The following is a 21,427-nucleotide window of genomic DNA, read 5'->3' as shown; positions in this document are numbered from 1 at the left end:
GGACTAGATTTTACCAGCTCCCTCGACATGGGGGTGGTGGGGGCGGGGTGGGGGGGGGGGGGGGGGTCACAGCGACGGGAACCTCATTTCAATATAGAAATAAATGATAATGAATGAATTAATACTTACCCCATCGCAACGGCCATCCTGCTCCGATATTCCGGCTGATTGTCCCGCGCCTTCAGATCTCTGTTTGGGGATCCGAGGCAGAACACCGGTGGGGAGGGGAAAGGAGTTAAGTTTTCAGGGCGGGCAGGGGAAAGCGGGGAAATCTCTTGTGATTGGTGGAGGGGATGGTGGGAAGGGGTTGAAGGTGAAAGTGAATAAAGTTCGGCGGGTGAAGGTCGGGATCGGAAGATAAGTTTTTTTCGGGAGAGAGGACAATCAATAAAGTCTGTAGTCATTGAGGGGGAGAGGGGCTTTAATCATTTATTACATTTTTGTAAATCAACTGGAAGGGTTGAAGGCCCTTTAAAAATGACACTGGCGCCTGCGCAGTGGCGCCGTATGCTGTTGCTGGGGACAGAGCGCCTGCCCCCTCCACGTCATTTGGGGTGACTGTTCCATCCCTCCATATAAGTGAGCCACTGCTCTAAATAGCGCAGCGGCTCCACAGAACAAATCCCACTCGTCTGTACCGCCACTTTTGAAGGCGGCGAGTGGGAAAACTTCCGGCCAAGGTGTTTTCTGCAAAAGTAATGCATGTGGCAAGTCAGCAATTTCTTTTTAAGAACTAAACACAACCTTTTCAACTTTGCACCTTCAGTTCTTTAAGGCAATGCTTTAGAGACCGCTTTAAAAAAATTCTAAACACACTATGTTAGACACAATTCACCTAAATTGATCAGTTAACCAACCCAGCTACATCTCCCAGCATATCTTGCAGGCAATTATCTTCTGATACTATATATTGGATTATATGTTGAATGAATAATATCATTTAATGCAGTACATGGTTGGAATTAATATATAATTACCTAAGTTGTTCAAATTGATATTTCCCAAGCTGTTTCAATTTTATCATGGAAATTATGTAACTTTATCTTTCTGGTCTCCTGATCTTAAAGCAATTTTCAAAGCATTGAATATGATGTAGAATGAAAACTTTTGTGCCACACCAGTCTTTAGAACATCTGCCTATCCATTTTTCCTTCTAGATGTCTAGAACTGCAGTCTTGCAACTTGGTTGCTCTTATGGCATTGGCAGTAAGCCTCACCAACACAGGTCTACAACAGGAGGCCAGTGAAGCCCTAAAAAACTGGATTAGACATAACCCCAAATACAAGTATCTAATAAGGGGGAAAACTGGGTCTCCAGCTCTTGGAAAAAGGGAATGCAAAGAAACGGCTGGCAGGTAAATCCAAATCTGTGTTTTAGGCAATGGTGAAGAATTTGTTTTGCAAACATAATTACTGCTATCGCCAAAAGAAAGTAAACTTTCATACAATCTATTTTTAACTGTACTATTTAGTTAATTCATCTACTTGTAAATGGAGAGCTCCCTTAGCTATTTGATACTCAATTACCATAAACCTTTTTAGTTTATTCCTTGCAGAAGTGAAAGATTTGTTTTTGAAAGCAGCCCAGAAGAATTCTGATGCAATAGATCCAGACCTGCAGACTGGACTAGGTGTACTTTTTAACCTCAGTGGAGAATACGATAAAGCTGTTGAAGCATTCAATGCTGCCCTTACAATTAGACCGCAGGTAAAATCTCACTGTTTTGAATGATTGCATATTTTTACTATAAATCATTCTCATAAGATTTCAGTTTTAACTAGGATTTTTCACCACAAAATGAGAGAGAGACTGTGACAATGAAAATTGTATATATTCTGTTAGCAGGATGTGGGAATAATATGTTTAGTATCTTTTTTTTCTTTGTTTGACATTCTATTTTGGCTTCATTTTTTTTTTTTGCCATACAATCCAATATACCTAGATACAAGAATCACATATGAAATGGACAGTAAAAAGTCATTATTATACAGGGACATTTTTATCTGAGATGTCACACAAGGCAAACTTTGGTGCTCAACATTATCTCATTAAACAATAGTGAGATCCAGTGGTCTGACAGGCAACACATGCTGCTCTATTTCAACCCACTAGAATGTTTGTGATTTCATAGACCAGCTTTAAACCAAAAAGCAGTTTATTTAAATATAGAATAGGTAAATGAATAATAGTTAGTGCAAAACAATATTGGGCAGATTTTTTGATCAATAGCAAATGAATGGCACCAGCCATTTGTTATACTTGCCCATAGATGTTCTATAGGCTTTTGCACTGGGAGTTCCTGCTAGCCAACTACCCAAAAAGCGTAGTGCCCTCTAGAGAGCATCTGGGACCTATATGAACAGCAAGCAACTGTGTGCCCCCTTAACAAATCAGACTGAAGAACCATTAATGAGCAGTAAGAGTCTGAACCAGGAAGTGTTAGTTAGATCAGTGAATTCAATGTCAAATCAGGTCCAAAAAGCAAAATAGAGAGTAGATTAGGACAGCAAAAGTTCAATAAATTATTATATTTTCTCCAAAAATAATTAAAATCTGAAATGAAATGCCATACCTGTTTTAAAAAATTAATTTTCAGTGCTAAAGGGGTTCTTTGGCAGTAATTAAGACTTAACACACTAAAACATATATTTTGGAAAGGATAAGCCCTAAAATCTGATACATTTCGTTGTATTTATCAGGCAAGTACAGCAACTTCATGCTGTTCCATGTACTTCAAAGCCAAGTCTCTTGATGAGATACTGTTGTCGTACAGTTTTTGGAGAAGCAAGGCATCTCTGACAGCAACTTTCTGATTTCTATGTTTAACTGTGCATGTGCAGTCACCAGAAATTGCTGTCCAATTTCCATATAAATAATAGTGAGAACTGTTCGCCTCACTAGTATTTCTACTGTAAAAGCAGGCCCAATGTATTCATGCCAGTTTACTAACTTTTCTTGATACATTAAAACAAGAAGGACTTTGTCTAGGCTATCTCTCAATATGCACTAGATCCTGAAAAAGGATGTTCACTTGTATAGCGAAATGTTACCTGAGGCAACATAACACAGTCTGTTTCCTGGTATCGGACTGACTTCTGAGGTAAAACTAGCTAGAGTAATGTTATTTCAAAGCCTTTGAAAGTGTACTGTAACAAGCCTTTTTTTTAAAAAAGTGCATTCCCTTAATCACATTATATGGTCTACCATTCTTGTCAACTACATAGGATATTTGTTCACCAGTTTGAATGATCTGTGATAGCTGAACAGTGGATCATTAAATTATAGTTAAGGATAGTGCTCAACAAATTGACACCACTGACAGGACACTCAACACACACTAACATATTAAACTGCCTTTTGTTCTGTAGGAAGCCGGAGACTTGCTGATAGCTACGTAGGTCGTCTATATAGGTTTTGAGCTGTAGTTTGTTCAAAAGGACAAAGGACTTTCCGTGTGAACTTGTTTGTAAAATTCTTGTGCTTTTGGTAGAAATTAACCTTCCAAATTAATAACGTAACACAAGATAAAAATGTCTCAGGTTTGCCACACTTTTCGTCAAGATAACACATCGCTTTTTTTTAAAAATTGTAATTGTGATGCAGCTCAAATAATTTTTAAAAATCCAATTCCACATCAACGCCTAACATTTAAAACTTAACACTTTCTATTTTAATGTTGCTGGAATGCCACAAAACCAAGAACTATTAGGGTAGAATTTCTGAACAAATAATTTCACAGTCATGTTTCTGTATGCATAATGATGAAGCAGTAGTCACCACATTTTAAAGTTATTGGGTTAACAAACAATAGAAGATAAAACACACAGAAAAGCATTAAATATTCATGCGAATTTTACCAATTGGAATTTCTCTGACATAAATAAAATCAAAATACTGCAGATGCTGTAAATCTGAAATAAAAACAGAAAGTGCTGGAAATACTCAGCGGGTCTGGCAGCATCTGTGGAGAGAGAAACAGTTACTGTTTGAGGTCTGTGACCTTTCATCAGAACTGGCAATAGCTTTAAAAATACATACATATATATTTCCAAGGATTACTTATTGTGGAATCGCCTCGGAGCCACCTTAGCAAATGGAAATCGGAGTGAAGAAGCTGTTGAGGCTTACCAAAGGGCTTTGGAAATTCAGCCTGGCTTCATCCGATCAAGGTACAATCTGGGAATCAGTTGCATAAACCTGGGAGCTTACAGGTAAGGGCTAAATTCAGTCTTTCTTGAAATTTGTATTTATAATTTTGTCTTTGTGTTTTTGAAGAGAGGGGTTCAGTCCGGGGATTTGAGCATTTTTTTTCCTTCTTGAACATCTATTGTTCGCATAAAGCACTCCAAAATGATGCACAGCATTTCTGCTCCAGCTTTAAAACAATGGGACAAGATTTCCTCTGGTTGCTCTGTGTTCACAAAATTGCAATGCAGCAGAAAGATTTCCTGTTATTGCTAATTATAGTGAATTTGTAAACCTGTTCTTTCAGAATGCTTTTATGATTTCAAACATAGGAAATGTTCCCACTATGGTTGCAATGTTGCTAACAGCATGGTGATAGCAAGAAATCTTCTTAAAGTATCTTGATCTGTCTTGCTATATAGATAATGAAAGTATTAGAAAGATTTTTTAAATTTGATTTATTTTAGTTTAGAGATACAGCACTGAAACAGGCCCTTCGGCCCACCGAGTCTGTGCCGACCATCAACCACCCATTTATACTCATCCTACACTAATCCCATATTCCTACCACATCCCCACCTGTCCCTATATTTCCCTACCACCTACCTACACTAGGGGCAATTTATAATGGCCAATTAACCTATCAACCTGCAAGTCTTTGGCATGTGGGAGGAAACCGGAGCACCCGGAGGAAACCCACGCAGACACAGGGAGAACTTGCAAACTCCACACAGGCAGTACCCAGAATTGAACCCGGGTCGCTGGAGCTGTGAGGCTGCGGTGCTAACCACTGCGCCACTGTGCCGCCCCATAATTATGTGGCTGTTCAGACACAAATATCCTTCAATCTATGATAGGAAGTTGCATTTATATAGTACTTTTCATAACCTCAAGTTGTCTCAAAGTGCATTCGGGCTAATAAAGTATTTTTTGAAGTGTAGTCACCGTTGTAATGTAGGAAATGTAGCATCCGCTTTACGCACAAGACCCACAAACAGCAAAGAGCTAATGACCAGATAATCCGTTTTAGAGATTTTAGTTTAGGGATAAATATTGGCCAGAAGATCAGAGAGAACTCCACTGCTTTTCGAACAGTACCATGGGATCTTTTACATCCACCTGAGAAGGCACACTTGGCCTCAGTTTCATGTCTCATTTGAAAGATGGCAACTCCCTCTGTATTGCACTGAAATGCCAGCCTAGATTATGTGCATATGTCTCCAGAGTGGGGCTGGAGTCCCAGAGCTCAATTCCAAGTTGAAAGATCTAGCACTGAGCCAAGAATGAAACCTGATGGTGAACTAAATGACTAGAACTACAAAGAAACAGAAAAACCTATTGCGACCCTGGAGCCAGAACTTTACCCGCCATATTATCTAACCCAGTCATCAGACATTCCCTTTACTGAAATCCTCTGAAGAACTGGATAAGCACCTGAAGAGAAAAATAATTGCAGGGCTATGGAGAAAAGTTGGGGGAATATGAGTTGCTCTTGCAGTGAGCTGGCATGGATGTGATAGCCAAGTGGCTTCTTTCTGTGCTATAACCATTTTATTATTCTATATAACACTCTCAAACTGTGTGCCAGCACACAGTTAGTAATTACAGTAACAACACTTAAAGCAGCTTTGGGTCTGAGACCAAAGCAGACATCTCAGGCTCAGGATGGGGCAAGGTATTGATGGTGGCCAGGGGATGGGGAGTGGAAATCCAATGGCCAGGATTGGTCTGGTCACCTTTCCATGGGCTGCAGCCTGTCACCCACTCATTTATCAGTGATGCCATACACTGGATCCTCTGTGTCCCCACTGACAGACAATACCTTACTAGATTATTGCCAAATCACACACCTGCTCCTCCTAGTAAAGCCAGGTGATCATCTTTTCTAATACTTCAGTGCGGCACCCTCTGCAGCACTGCCATACCCAAAAATACATCTCAAGCTACCAAAGCCCTACAAACTCCATAAATGCTACCCCAACACCACAATTTTCCCTCCCCAAATGCCTGCCTGCTACATATTATCTACTGTTTCTATGGATATTCTAGATTTAACTAAAGGTAAGAGATAAATATTCAATTGCATAAATAAAACAAGATTACTATGATAGTTAAGGCTGCTAATTTGTGGATTTCGCAGATTAATTTGAGTTGCGGAATTGAATCACCAAAATAGTGGTTTTAAGAATTGCAGGATACCATGTAATGAAAATAGAATTTGACTTAAATCACTATAAAATAATTCCCCTGATACTACCTTGAGCATTATGCAGCATAACATCCTATTGTTATAAAACAGCATATCCTGTAACTCATTTATAGCAACACGATGAAAGATGTTAGTCATATTGTAAAAACAGTGCATGTAGCACGCATCTCTTGTCTGTCATATTTATTTATACCACAGCAAAGAAAAATATAAAGGAACTATCGAAAAATGGTCTGAGGATTCTTCATTGGTTTATATTAACTTGAATTTGAAATGTTTACTTCACAGCAATTAGATTTTCTAGCCTTAAAGGAACACACATTTTCTGGGAATATGCAGTTTGCCTTTAAGGCTTGCAAAGGATCAGTATTGCTTTAAGAACCAGCAAGCTTCAGGAGTTATAGGAAGGGACGTTTTCGTTGCCTTAGAAACAGCCATTTGGAGACTGCGATTCAAAGGGTGCATTCTCGTTACCATGGATACAGCCACTGGGAGTGTGTAGCAAGCGATACATTTGTTATAATTCAATTTTGAACTGGCTTTTAGTTGAAGACAGTTTGTTCTAACAGAACACAGACACAGAGAACACAGATAGCTGTGGTCATTCACACACCTGAAAAACAGCTCTCAACCATTTAAACTGAAGGAATAGGAATTTAATCTGTTTAATTATTATCTCTCAAAATTCTAAAGAGTCAAGCCATAACAGAGATCGCTGGTAATTTAAATTGAAGAAAGGGAAGTTAGACTGTGACAATCTTGTATCCCTCAAAAACTCTGAAGTCAGCTTGAATCCATTGAAAGAGTTTGCAAGTCGTTAATTGTTGAAATTTGCTGGAGAAGGAAAGCATCACCTACTGCTGAAGTTAGACTACAGACTGTTCTACTGTGGAAGAACCTTTTTTCCTGCATCGGACGAGTGTGAGGACTTCAAGCAACATTCTGTGAGAACTTCAAGCAACATTCTGTAAAGGACTTCAAGCACCATTGGAATGTAAATTTGCAAGGACTCTAATTTTTTCTATTTTAAATGTTGTTTATATCTTCATAGTGTTTAAGAATTTAGTTCTTCTATTTAAAGAGTTAACTTGTTGATTTAAAGACACCTGCTTTGGTTAGCCTCATTCGGGGGTTAATAGATGGTATAATTTGGCTGGGCATTTCTGTAATTTGGAAAGTTTTAAATGATATGTCAGCCGATCTGTGGAGCGACGGGATTGAATTAACAGTGCATTGGTGCCACCACAATCAGAATCGTATATTTTGATTGGGGCTTTGACAGGAGCGGTTGGTCGTAACAATATTCGCAAAGATGTTAACAGAAATGAGGAATTACTATTATATGAAGAGACACTGAGAACTTGAGGCTTTTTTACAAAAGCAAAGTCAAGGGCTGACCTGATTAAGATCTCTAAAGATTACAAAGGATTATGATTTGGTAAATAGTAGATTATTTCCACTAGTCAGTGTAACAGTCACAATGGGGCACAAAGTCGCAAAAGAAATAAGGGAAAGGTTAGAAAAAAATCCCTTTACATATGTGATTGGAATGTAAAATTCTCTGTCATAGACTGTTGCTGAAGTAGGATCCATAGTTGCTTAAAAAGTAGTGCCTGGCAGAAAAAAAGGAATTTTAAAAGATATCAGAGAAAACAAGGGAGTGGGATTCCTGGGAAGAAAAACATTAGCACAACCATGATAGGCTAAATAGACTGTTTCTTTGCTGTAATATTCTATTTCTAATATTAAGATTTTATGCATACATAACTATCCATTAGAAAAGGGAATAGTGCCAGAACAAGCTAATGTTTCACCTATATTTTTAAAAATAGGATAGAACAAGTCCGCAGAACTAAACAGTTTAACATTGGCAGTAGGATAGATAATGGAATCTTTATTCAAATCTATTATAGAGAAACATATGCCACAAAATTTGAATCCGTAGTGCCCAGTTTTTTGGTGGTATGAGGGCTGTTTTGCCTCCAAAATGGCGTCCACAGCCACAGGCTAGCCATGTTGGATTCCATTCTGGTGAGGGTGTGTAATGCTGATTTGGTGTCAGCGCTGCCACTTTGGAACTTAATGATTCAGCTAACACCCTCCCTGAACCTCGTGCAGCCAAACGTATGTCCACTCGCAAGAAGGACCCACACCCCACCTCCTGCCAGTGCTATTTAAAGGGATCATCAGTTAATTTCAGGTGAGTTACTGATTGACTTATACTGACTCTTGCTGCAATTGTAGAAGTGTTTGGTGGGTTACCTAAAGTTGGTAAAGTCTGAAGGGAGTAATGCGGCACATGTTGAAGGACTTTGTCTTGGCTTCAAGGATTCTACCCAAACCACTTGCTGTCAGACATGGATACAATTTTGCATCACACTTGGCCTACCGCATGACAGGGAGAATGCACAGAGGTGACACAGAGCAGGACAAGTTGCTGGAGGATGGGGAGAAGAGCTCTCAACAGGAGGTCATATCCACCCAGGGTGTTCAGGGAGTAATTTTCCTACATGAACATCAGAAAAGAAGTTTCAGACATCTCAGCTTCACTAAGGACCTCCTTATTGAAATCTGTCACAATTGCAGCATCAGAACAGGGCATTGCCAGTGGCTGTGAACATGATGACTGTGGTCATGAACTTTTATGCTTCTGGCCTCTTCTTGAAGCAGGTGATATTTGCAACATCTCCCAGTTTGCCATCCATTGTTCTATAAGGATGCTTTGTTCCACGACCGTTGAATACATTTCATTCTCTTTTTACCAGAGAGAAAAAAACAGAGTGAGCACATGGCTTCGTGAGGATTGCAGGCTTCTCTATGAGGCAGGGTTCCATTGAATGCACACGTCACTTTGTGGGTGCTGCATATTGACTCTGCAATGTACTGCAATCAAAGAGATTCCATTACCTCATCATCCAGCTGGTATGCGACCAACTGCAGCATATGTTGCAGGTCAATGCCAGGTATCTTGGAAGCAGTCATGATGCTTTCATTCTGCGGCAGTCTGCTGTGCCATCTACTTGACACCTCATCAAACCAAAGGGTGGTTACTGGGCAACAAGGGCTACCCTTCGACAACATGGCTCATGACTGGTGCGCAAACCATGCACATGTGTGCAACATGCATAGAATGAAAGCCATGCTACCGCATAAATTACAGATTAGTGATTACAGCAGACCATTGGGATGCTTAAACAATGTTTCCACTGCCTGAACCCCTCTGGAGGAGCCGTGCAGTACTTGGCAGAATGTGTGTCAAAATTTGTGTTGGTCTGCTGAATGCTGCACAACCTCTCCATCATAAGGGAACAGCCCTTACCACCAGGTAAGGCAACAAACTGAGGGGGAGGAGACAGCCTGGGTTGTCCATGATCAGCCCATCCAACTGCGATACCAGTAAGCACAACCCCAATTCCCTTTTCAGCACCAGCCCCAAACCTTGCCTTATCTATGTTACCGACCATCATATCATCTGCTTGGCCACAACGTGAAAGATGAAAGTCGTCACAAAAATAATCCTCCCGAACAAAATTTATAAATCAAACCATGTCATATTGCATTCCCTTAGTGCATGTCTTCCCTGAGCCTCTGTCTGTCCTATTGCTGTTATGTAGTGCCACCCTGGTGGCTGCACTGCGGCTGGTAGAAGGCTGCTGACTTTCATCAGGGGAGACTGCAGACAGTCATGCAGGATAACCTCAAGCAGCTCTGGGCCTAGAAGGCCCATCTTCAGACTGCACCATTGCAGCATGAGCAGTAGCTGTCTGTGCTGGCAGGCTGATGGGCAACAAAAAGGGCACTGGTGGAGTGACTTTTGTGGCAGAACAAATACTGTCTTCCTGAGTGAGGGCAGCAAGTTCATGTTCGGTAAAGTCACTGCCACTGCCCCAGGCAGCACCTCAGCAATCCTAGTAATGCATGGAGGATAAATTACTAGACTGCTGTGAGACCCTACAAGCTCCTTTGAATACTGGCATCCACAGCCATGATGACAGGAGTCTGAACTTGCATGACAACAAGCTGAACTTGCTTGAATTTAGTCTGGAGGTTGGGTGGCCTGCTTGTGCTGCAATGGAAGTGGAGACATCGACTATCGGACTTGCATCATGGTTGGGTCCACAAATGATGATGGAGTTGGCCACCAGTTAAACACTGAAAAGGATGGGCTCCATGGTCTGTGCAAAGCCCTTTGTCAAGTTAGTGCTGACTCTGCCATGCTCCTTGGCATTTCCCGTAGGCTCTCTGACAGGCCTGCCAATGCACCAAGCATTTCATTTTGTATATCCATCAGCTTTCTGTATGCCCGCCCCATCGAAATGCTCATGAGTCCTCTGCCGCAGAACTCGTCTATGTCCTTGCCCTCTGTCAAGCTGGCACCTATGCTACCATTGTCCCCTGCTCTGGTTGCAGGCCACTCATGCCCAGTGTCTCACCAATGCAGCTCCCATCTCTCAGCTATCCTTGAAAATATGCAGTAACAGTAGCTGAGCTGGTGGCTGCAGGTGTGAGAGCGAGTGACAATGATGCTTCTTCTTCTTCACTGTCTTCCTGCTGTTCCACTGTTGATTGGCCAGTTTGCAGTTTTTGGGTATCTGAAAAGGAGAAAAGGCACACGGGTAAGGTTGTGGTGAGGGTTGGTTGGGGGAGGCAGAGGGATGAATGATGTGTCTGCTTATACCATCTGCAATTTGTAAGTCAAAAGATTGTGTGGGATGTGAGAAGGAGGATTAGGTATGAACATATCATCATCATCAATGGTTTCAGCTCTGTCCCTTCCTAGTTAGGTGTTGCTGCCTCTGGTTATGCGCCACTTTGCCCTGCAAGAGAGAGGGAAGTGTGTCAGTGAATATGCTATATATGTGAGGGTGCAGTGAAGCTGTGAATGTTAGGTATGAGTCATGATTGGTGGAGATTGTTCGTAGGTGAGTAATTGGAGAAGGTCTGGTATATTAGGGTCATAGAGTCAAAGAGGCAGAGAGTCACAGGGTTATACAGCACAGAAACAGGCCCTTCAGCCCATCATGTCTGTGCCAGCCATCAATCACCAAACTATTCTAATACCATTTTTCAGCACCTGGCCCGTAGCCTTGTATGCTACACCGTTTCATCTAAATACTTCTTAAATGTTGTGAGGGTTCCTGCCTCTACCATCTCTTCAGGCAGTGTGTTCCAGATTCCAACCACCCTCTGGGTGAAAAAACTTTTCCTCAAATCAACTCTAAACCTCCTGCATCTTGCCTTAAATCTATACCCCCTGGTTATTGACCCCTTCACTAAGGGAAAAAGTTTCTTCCTATCTAACCTATCAATGCCCTTCATAATTTTGTATACCTCAATCATATCTCCCCTCAGCCTTCTCTGCTCTAAGGAAAACAACCCTAGCCTTTTCAGTCTCTCTTCATAGCTGAAATGCTCCAGCCCAGGCAACATCCTGGTGAATCTTCTCTGCACCCTCTCCAGTGCAATCATATCCTTTCTATAGTGTGGTGCCCAGAACTGGACACAGTACTCCAGCTGTGGCCTAACTAGCGTTTTAGACAGCTCCATCATAACTTCACTGCTCTTATATTCTATGCCTCAGCTAATAAAGGCAGGTATCCCATATGCTTTCCTAACCACCTTATGTACCAGTGCTGCTGCCTTCAGTGATCTATGGACAAGTACACCAAGGTCCCTCTGACACTCGGTACTTTCTAAGGTCCTACCATCCATTGTATATTCCCTTGCCTTGTTGGTCCTCCCAAAATGCATCACTTCACACTTCTCAGGATTAAATTCCATTTGCCACAGCTCCGCCCATCTTACCAGCCCATCTATATCGTCCTGTAATCTAAGACTTTCCTCCTCACTATTTACGACACCACGAATTTTCATGTCATCTGTGAACTTACTGGTCATACCTTCTATATTCACGTCTAAGTCATTACTGTACACTACAAACAGCAAGTGGCCCAGCACCGATCCCTGCGGTGCACCACTGGTTAAAGGCTTCCACTCGCAAAAACAACCCTTGACCATTACCCTCTGCCTCCTGCCACTAAGTCAATTTTGGATCCAATTTGCCAAATTGCCTTGGATCCCATGGGCTCTTATCTTCTTAACCAATCTCCCATGCGGGACCTTATCAAAAGCCTTACTGAAGTCCCTATAGACTACATCAACAGCTTTACCCTCATCTACACATTTCGTCACCGCCTCAAAAAATTCAATCAAGTTAGTCAGACACGATCTCCCCCTGACAAAGCCATGCTGACTATCCCTGATTAATCCCTGCCTCTCCAAGTGGAGATTAATCCTGTCCCTCAGAATTTTTTCCAATAGTTTCTCTACCACTGATGTTAGACTCACAGGCCTGTAATTACCTGGTTTATCCCTGCTCCCTTCTTAAATAATGGTGCCACATTCGCTGTCCCCCAATCCTCTGGTACCTCTCCTGTGGCCAGACAGGATTTGAAAATTTGTGTCAGAGCCCCTGCAATCTCCTCCCTTGCCTCATATAACAGCCTGGGATACATCTCATCTAGGTCTGGTGATTTATCCACTTTTAAGCCCGCTAAAACAGCTAATACTTCCTCCCTTTCAATGCTAATATGTTAAAGTACATCACAATCACCCTCCCTGATCTCTACAACTACATCGTCCTTCTCCACAGTGAACACAGATGAAAAGTAATCGTTTAAAACCTCACCTATGTCCTCCGGCTCCACACACAGTTTGGTCACTTTGGTCCCTGATGGGCCCTACTCTTTCCCTGGTTATCGTCTTGCCCTTAATATACTTATGAAATGCCTTAGGATTTTCCTTTATCTTGCCCGACAATGTTTTTTCATGTTCCCTCTTCACTCTCCTAATTACCTTTTTAAGTACCCCCCCCCCACCCCCCACTACACTTTCTATACTCCTCTAGTGCCTCTACTGTTTTCAGCACTCTGAATCTGCCATAAGCCTCCTTTTTTTACTGATCCAATCCTCTATATCCCTTGACATCCAGGGTTCCCTAGACTTGTTGGTCCTACCCTTCATCTTAATGGGTACATATTGGCTCCGAACTCTCACTATTTCCTCTTTGAATGCCTCCCACTGATCTGATGTTGACCTTCCTACAAGTAGCTGCTCCCAGTCCACTTTGGCCAGATCCTGTTTTATCATCCTAAAATCGGCCTTCCCCAATTCAGTACCTTTATTTTCGGTCCATCTTTGTCCTTTTCCATAACTACCTTAAATCTTACAGAGTTATGGTCACTATCCCCGATATGTACCCCCACTGACACTTCTACCATTTGTCCGGCTTCATTCGCTAGGATTAGGTCCAGTACTGCCCCTTCTCTTGTAGGACTATCTACATACTGGCTCAAAAAGCTCTCCTGTATGCATTTTAAGAATTCCACCCCCTTTAAGTCTTTGGAATAAGACTATCCCAGTTAATATTGGGGAAGTTGTTGTCCCTACTATTATTACCCTATTATTTTTACACCTCTCTGAGATTTGCCTACATATCTGCTCCTCTATCTCTCCCTGACTGTTTGGGGCCTGTAGTACACTCCCAGCCAAGTTTTTGCCCCCTTTTTGTTTTTAAGTTCTACCCATATGGCCTCATTTGAGGAACCTTCTAAGATATCATTCATCCTTACTGCAGTAATTGACTCCTTGATCAACAGTGCAATACCACCTCCTCTTTTACCCCCTCCCCTGTCATGCCTGAAGATTCTATACCCTGGAATATTGAGCTGCCAGTCCTGTCCCTCCTTCAACCATGTCTCTGTGATAGCAATAAAATCATAATGCCATGAGCTAATCAATGCCCTCAATTCATCTGCCTTACCAGTAAGACTCGTTGCATTAAAATAGATGTAATCCAGCTTTGCATTTTTCACTTGTGCCTTAACAGGTCTATATTTGCTCTGCCTTCCAGACTGACTCAGTTTCTCTTCTATATTTGACTGTACATCACCCCCTACCGTACCTCCACTCTGTATCCCATCCCTCTGACATATTGAGCTCGTGCTATATTGAGCTAGTGGTGCAGTTGGTGGAATATGGCATTTGAAGATACTTTGACCACTCATGTGAGGTCTTTGAACTTTTTGCAGCACTGCTGGTCCTCAGGATAAGACATAGCCATCTCGTCCCACTGCCTTCACAAAGTTTGCCTGGAGGGCCTCCTGGTTCCTTGTGGATAGATATCGTCTCTCTTCCTTTCCACCTAATGCAAAACGGCCTCCAGTGCAGTGTCAGAAGAACTCGGAACCTGCTCACTGCCATATTTTGCCATTCCTGTGTCTTTCCTGAGTCAAAATCAGTTGTAGAATTACTTCCAACAGCTGCTCAAGCCAAAATGCATGGTAGCTTTAACTCATGCTAGCCTCTCATGATTTTGTTTCCCCTGCTCAGACATGCAGCAGTGCAGTTAGCACTCACTGCACACTACAATCATTTAAATTAGCAGGCTAAATGAAGTTTGCATGCTGTCTGCATTGGAAGCAATGTGCTTGGGTTAATCACACATCATAGTCCTCCATGTCCGTTTTGCAGGGGTTATCAAATTTCAGGCCATAGAAACCAAAAACAAAGAGTGGTCAGTACATATTTCCAAAGGAAAGATCATGCTTGACCACCCTTTATTGAATTATTTGAAGAAGTAATAAACAGTAGACAAGAGTAATGCAGAGGTAATATTTTTGAATTTTCACAATGAGCTTCCATGAAATACCACATAGGTCACGAGTCTACTAAAATCAGAGTTTGTGGAGTCAGGAGATAGATAGCAAGCTGGCTACTAAACAGCGTAGGAATTAAGAGCAGATACTCAGAGTGGCAAAACCTGGGAAGTTGTGTTGCACAGAAATTGGTGCTGGGACCACTGTTGTTCAGAGTCTACTTTTAACGATTTGGACTCAAGAATCCAAAGTACAATTTCTAAATTTGTGAGTGACAACAAATTGGGTGGTATAGTTTAACACAGAGGAATATTGCAACAAAATACAAGACAACTTGCAGAATGGGTGTTTAACTGGCGATGAATTTCAAAATAGACTAAAGTGAAGAGGTGCATTTTGGTAGGAAGAATAAGGAGGCTGCATAATACTTGGATAATAGTCTAACTGGGGTGGAGAAACAAAGAGATCTAAGGGTAAAGATACACAAATCACTAAAAGTAACAAAGCAACTTAATAAAGCTATTTAAAAAAAAGCAAACTAAGACCTGCGGTATATTTCTAGAGGGTTAGGATTGAAAAGCAGGAAATCTTACTAAACTTGTGTAGAATGTTGTTTAGACCACACTTGGAGTACTGTGCACAATTCTGGTCTGCATATTATAAAATGGATATAGAGGCACTAGAGAAGGTGCAAAAAAGAATCACAAGGATGATACCAGCACTCAGAGATTACACCGGTTAGGAAAGAGTGAGCAGGCTGAAGGTCTATTCCCCAGCAAAGAGAAGGCTGCGTTGTGACCTGATGGCTTCAAAATGATGAATGGGTTCAATAGGATAGTCATAAAGAAGATGTTTCCACTTGGAGGCGATTCAAAACTAGAGTCCATCCATACAAAAGAGAATTCAGGAGAAACTTCTTTACCCAAAGAATGATTATAATGTGAATGCACTATCAGAAGGAGCTGCGGCAAATCAGAAGCTGCGGCAAATCAGAAGCTGCGGCAAATAACATAGATGCATTTAAGGTGTAGCCAGACAAGCATGAGGGAGAAAACAGCAGGGTATGCTGATAGGGTTAGATAATGCAAGGTGGAAGGAGGCTCACGTGGAGCATAACTGGTTGAAATGGGTTGTTTCTGTGCTGTAGACTCAATGGGGGGAGAAGGCCCACCAAATTTAGTGCCAATCAGGCACTTAACTGGACAGCGGCAGGCCTTCCATAGGATTTAGGATCCCATCACCAGAAGTCCCAGCCTTGCAGAGTTGCCGGCCAATCAGAGGCCGGCAGCTGCAGCGCCTCTGTGGTGGCAATGGCTGTTGCTGCTGTAGCTGCAGTGACCAGACACAGTGGAGCGGTGCTGGAACCAGGCTCACGGTAGGTCAGGATGGGAGGAGTCTCGCGGGGTGGGGGTCTCGGGAGATACAGCAAGGGCGGGGGGGGGGGGGGTGGCCCTCATTGGGGACCCCCCTATTTGATGCCATGTCCTTTGTTCAGGCACCAAGTGCCTTTGAACGAGGGAAATCCCCCCCCCACCACCCTCCCCCAGAACTGGAAAGCAGCCTGCGTGGTTTTTCATGCCGTGCTTCCCATTGCAGTGACAGGGTTGCCAACTCATGGGTAATTGCGGCTGCAGCAGGAAAAGACCCTTAATTGGGGGTTAATTACACAGTTAAATGCCTCAATTTGTGGCCTCCAAACCCGCTGCGGGGACAGCATAGAATTCCATCCTTTGAGGAGAATTTTGGCACACGCAAATGGGTGGGTGGAGGCAGGCGGTGTGGTAGTGAAAACTTAAAAAGTATGAATCCTGACTCCAACCCACCCACTTTAGGAGATTATGGAGGTGGGATAAACAGCAGGCAGCCTCTGATTTAACCTGCTTTGCAGGTTGTACAGTGGTTGGCTGAGTTTCCCAGGCCTTAGGAAAGCTGCCAGCTGAAGTGAGGTGAGGACACCTTCAGGATGAAGTTAAGTGTCTTCACAGCACTGCTTGTGGGCCATGAGGAGCAACAGTGCTCCCCTGATCAGATTCCCCAACCTCCTGCCTCCCAATATAGTGACACCCAGGATCAGACAATGACCCCCAGGATTGGACACTCCCCTCTGGGGTTGTAGATTGAATCTATCTGGTCCTGAGGTCTGCTCCAGAGCACTCTGTCCAGCTGGAAGCCAATCAGGCTGACTTCTTGCTGGGAAACATGTCAGAGCCCAAAGATGCAACTCCACCACCCCCTAATCAATGTAATCTGCCCCCGATTAATATACAAGAATTTGTAACTTTGATTCTACACTTTGAGGAACTTGCAGTCACCTTGTGTATTATCATTGATTGACAAGTAGGTAATTAAAAGCTGCAGCAAAATTATTGCTTATTCTGTGAGAAGTGCTGTCAGTTACTGCCAGCTTCTTTGCATGTCTTATCTGTGTCTAACAATTATAATTAACTGCTTTTCCAAATATAATGTTTGTTTAATTTTACTGCTATAATGATGGTTAACCTTTCCTCAATAATCTTCACGCAGATCTTTCCTATGCCACTTGTTCAGGGTGCAATCTAAACTAATTTAAAATATTCACGGTCACGCACGCAAACAGCAATTTGCCTTGAAGGTATTGTGTTTTCAGTAACTGGCATTGTTCTCTGGTAAATCAGTAGCGTAATTGGTGTGATGTTGTCATCACGTGAGTGATCCTTTTTGCCTTTTTTAGAAAAGGTAATGATTGTACTTTCATGTTGGCCAAGTTAAGAAAAGCAAATGTTTAGGCAATTTACTGGCACGTTTATCTGTACTATTACAAAAACAAAATACTGGAGATGCTGGAAATCTGAAATATAAACAAAATGTGCTGGAAATACTCATCAGTTCAGGGTGGTAAAAGAAACTGAGTTAATGGGGGGAGTTTTATGCAGTCCGCCACGGTGGATTGATGGCGTGCGGGGTGATATAATTAGGTGGGAGGTGTTCTTTGGGATTTCCAATGGCAGGATATTTTAGAGGAATTAATTCACCAGCGGGTTTGTGGTGTTCCAGGGTTCATCCAGCACGGCGGATTGCAGCTTTTCATTCTTTTACAGGCCATGAATACGCATTACCCTATGCATAGTTAGGATTTAGTTCTAACTACCAGATTAACTGAACGGCAAGTGATATTCCTGTGCCATCTGGTTCACGAATGTTTCAACATGGTGGGCAGCAGTCGCATTTGTGCAGTTAGGTCTCAGCATTGTGCTCTTCTCTCTGTCATTCAGCCACTAAACTGATGGCAGCATTGATATGGATGTTTACCTCCAGACTCAGCACCAGCAAGGGCGAATCATCTCAGGGGATGATGGCGGCAGTATGGGTGGGAGCAACATGGAGGAGCAGGGGAGGGTAATTGGGTAGGGTGGGGTCTCAGGTGAATGGAAGAGCAGGGGAGGGAGGAGGGCAGCATCTAGGCTGTATAATGACTGATTTTGATGATAAGGCTGTCTGTGTGCGGTTGCAGGGGGTGGTGGGCTTATATGTTCCTGTCAGTAAATTGATGGTCATGAGATGCCTACAAGGAGGGAGGATCGCTGTCGTCATCGGAGTCCTGTGTGTCTATATCAGGGTTCTGATTGACAGAAGGCACGGTCACAGTCACAGGGGGCAATTGTATTTGGTGGGGGGTGGGAGGGGGGGAGGAAAGTCGAGACTTAGGGTTGGATATTCGAACCATCATAAGGAGGCTATTGTGAATTTGTAACTATATCAAGGTGGATCCTTGGAGTTTCAAAGGTGAGAGTTGGCAGTTGGATGGTGAAGGGAGTAGGGATGGATGTATAAATTGATGATGAGCGATCCACGATAATGGGGGGGGGAGGTTTTATGATAGGGGATTTTCTGGAAGAAGAATGCAAACCACATGTCCAATCAAGGAATGCAAGGCGATTGGAAGGAGACAAATGATGGTGGGTGGAATCTCCTGCTCCATGCAAATTTAAGGCACATAACAGCGATCTGCTCATCACTTTCATGGTTCTGCTGAATGACAGAAGAAGGACGGTTTTACAACACTCTTATCTCAACAGTTGAAAAGCTGCAAAGACATGAGTCTCATACATGCAGTTTGTCTTCTTAGACGTGAACAATTACAGAGGGATCTCTCTGGGACCAGCCTGCTGTCTTGGTTAATCGCAAAGGCTTCCACCCTTTAAACGTTCAACTGGTCTGTGACCACGTACGAACATATGAATTAGGAGTAGAAGTAGGCCATTCAGCCTTTTGAGCCTGCTTCGCTATTCAATAAGATCATGGCTGATCTGTTTGTGTTTCAAATTCCACACTCCCATCTACCCCCAAAAGCCCTTGATTCCCTTGCCTAACAAGAATTTATCTACCTCCACCTTAAAAGTATTCAATGACCCGGCCTCCACCACCTTCTGAGGTAGAGAGTTCCAAAGACGCACAACCCTCAGAGAAAAAATTTCTCCTCATCTCTGTCCTAAAAGGGCGACCCATAATTTTAAAACAGTGCCCCCTAGTTCTGGACTCACCCACAAGAGGAAACATCCTCTCCACACCCATCTTGTCTAGATCGTTCAGGGTCTTATAAACTTCAACCTGGTCTCCCCTCACTCTTCTAAACTCCAGTGAAAACAAGCCCAGTCTGTCCAACCTTTCCTCATAAGACAACCCACTCATTCCAGGCATCAATCTAGTAAACCTCCTCTGAACTGCCTCCAGCGCATTTACATCCTTCCTTAAATAAAGAGACCAAAACTGCACACAGTATTCGAGATGTGGTCTCACCAATTCCCTGTATAACTGAAGCATAACATCCTTACTTTTATTTTCAATTCCTCTCAGAATAAAGCATAGCATTCCATTAGCCTTCTTTATTATCTGCATACTAAGTTTTTGTGACTCCTGCACTAGAATAGCTAGATCCCTCTGCACTTTGTTCTCTGTTTAAGTAATACTCTGCTTTTTTATTCTTCTTGCCAAAGTGAACAATTTCCCACATTATACTCCATCTGCCAGAATTTTGCCCACTCATTCAACCTATCTATATAGGTCTGCAACCTCATGTCCTCTTCACAACATACTTTCCTACCTATCTTTTTGTGAGCTGCAAATTTAGCTACCATGCCATCGCTCCCCTCAGCTAAGTCATTGATATAAATTGTAAAAAGTTGAGGCCCCAGCACAGACCCCTGCGGGACTCCACTCGTCACATCCCGCCAATCAGAAAAGGACCCATTTATGCACACACTCTGCTTACTGCCAGCCAATCTTCTATCCATGCTAATATGTTACCCCCTACACATGAGCTTTGCGCAATAACCTTTTATGTGGCACCTTGTCAAATGCATTCTGGAAATTCAAATACAGTACGTCAACAGGCTCCCCTTTATCCACAGCACATGTCACTCCTTCAAAGAACTCCAACAAATTGGTTAAACATGATTTCCCTTTCACAATACCATGCTGACTATTCCCAATTACCTTGAGTTTTTCTAAGTACCCAGCTACAACCTCCTGAATGATCGATTCTACCACCTTCCCCACGATAGACGTCAAGCTAACTGGCCTATAGTTACCTGTTTTTTGCCTCCCCTCCCTTCTTGAATGGAGAGGTTATATTTGCTACTTTCCAGTCTGATGGAACCTTCTCAGGATCTAGTGAATTTTGAAAAATTAACACAAACGTATCTACTACCTCATTAGCCACCTCTTTTAAGACCCTAGAATGAAGTCCATCAGGACCCGGGGACTTGTCAGCATGCAGTTCCATCAGTTTGGCTAGTAAAGCTTCCCTGGTGATTGCAATTTCACTAAATTCCTCTCTTCCTTCCACCTCTTGATTTACAGCTATTATTGCAAAGCTTTATAGATCCTCTATAGTGAAGACAGAAGCAAAATATTTGTTCATTGCATCTGCCATGTCCTTATTATCTGCTAATAACTCCCCATTCTCACTCTCTAGAGGATCAGCACTCATTTTACTTACTCTTTTCCTTTTTAAATACCTGTAGAAACTCTTGCTATCCGTTTTTACATTTCGAGCTGGCTTCCTCTCGTACTCTAATTTCTTTCTCCTGATTAACCTTTTAATCATTCTCTGCCGTTCTTTATATTCATACCAATCATCTGGACGTCCACTCATTTTTGCACAATTATATGCCTTTTCCTTAAGTTTGATACTTTCCTTAACTTCTTGAATGTCACATACCCCTCAATATTTAGGACCCAATCCTTGTCATTCTGCAGCCATGTCTCCGTAATGGCTATCAGATCATATTTATTTACTTCAATATGTGCTATCAGTTCATCTACTTTGTTATGAATGCTACGTGCATTCAAATACAGAGCCTTTAGTTTTGTCTTTTTGTTTTATTTTATTTATTT

At 42.4% G+C, this 21,427-nt stretch overlaps 1 protein-coding gene across 1 annotated transcript in view; it reads left to right on the top strand.

Annotated features, from left to right (window-relative positions):
• pex5la (peroxisomal biogenesis factor 5-like a) overlaps nt 1–21,427 on the top strand; it is a 132,112-nt gene that overhangs the window by 99,070 nt on the left and 11,615 nt on the right. Inside the window, exons 10-12 of the mRNA XM_068041475.1 lie at nt 1,158–1,355; nt 1,543–1,708; nt 4,055–4,212. Coding sequence (XP_067897576.1) covers nt 1,158–1,355; nt 1,543–1,708; nt 4,055–4,212 — 522 coding nt within the window. The remainder of the gene's footprint in view (nt 1–1,157; nt 1,356–1,542; nt 1,709–4,054; nt 4,213–21,427) is intronic.

Source organism: Heterodontus francisci, chromosome 11, assembly GCF_036365525.1.
Source record: "Heterodontus francisci isolate sHetFra1 chromosome 11, sHetFra1.hap1, whole genome shotgun sequence".
In the NCBI taxonomy this organism is placed as follows: domain Eukaryota; kingdom Metazoa; phylum Chordata; class Chondrichthyes; order Heterodontiformes; family Heterodontidae; genus Heterodontus; species Heterodontus francisci.
This window is presented reverse-complemented; position numbering and strand designations above follow the sequence as displayed.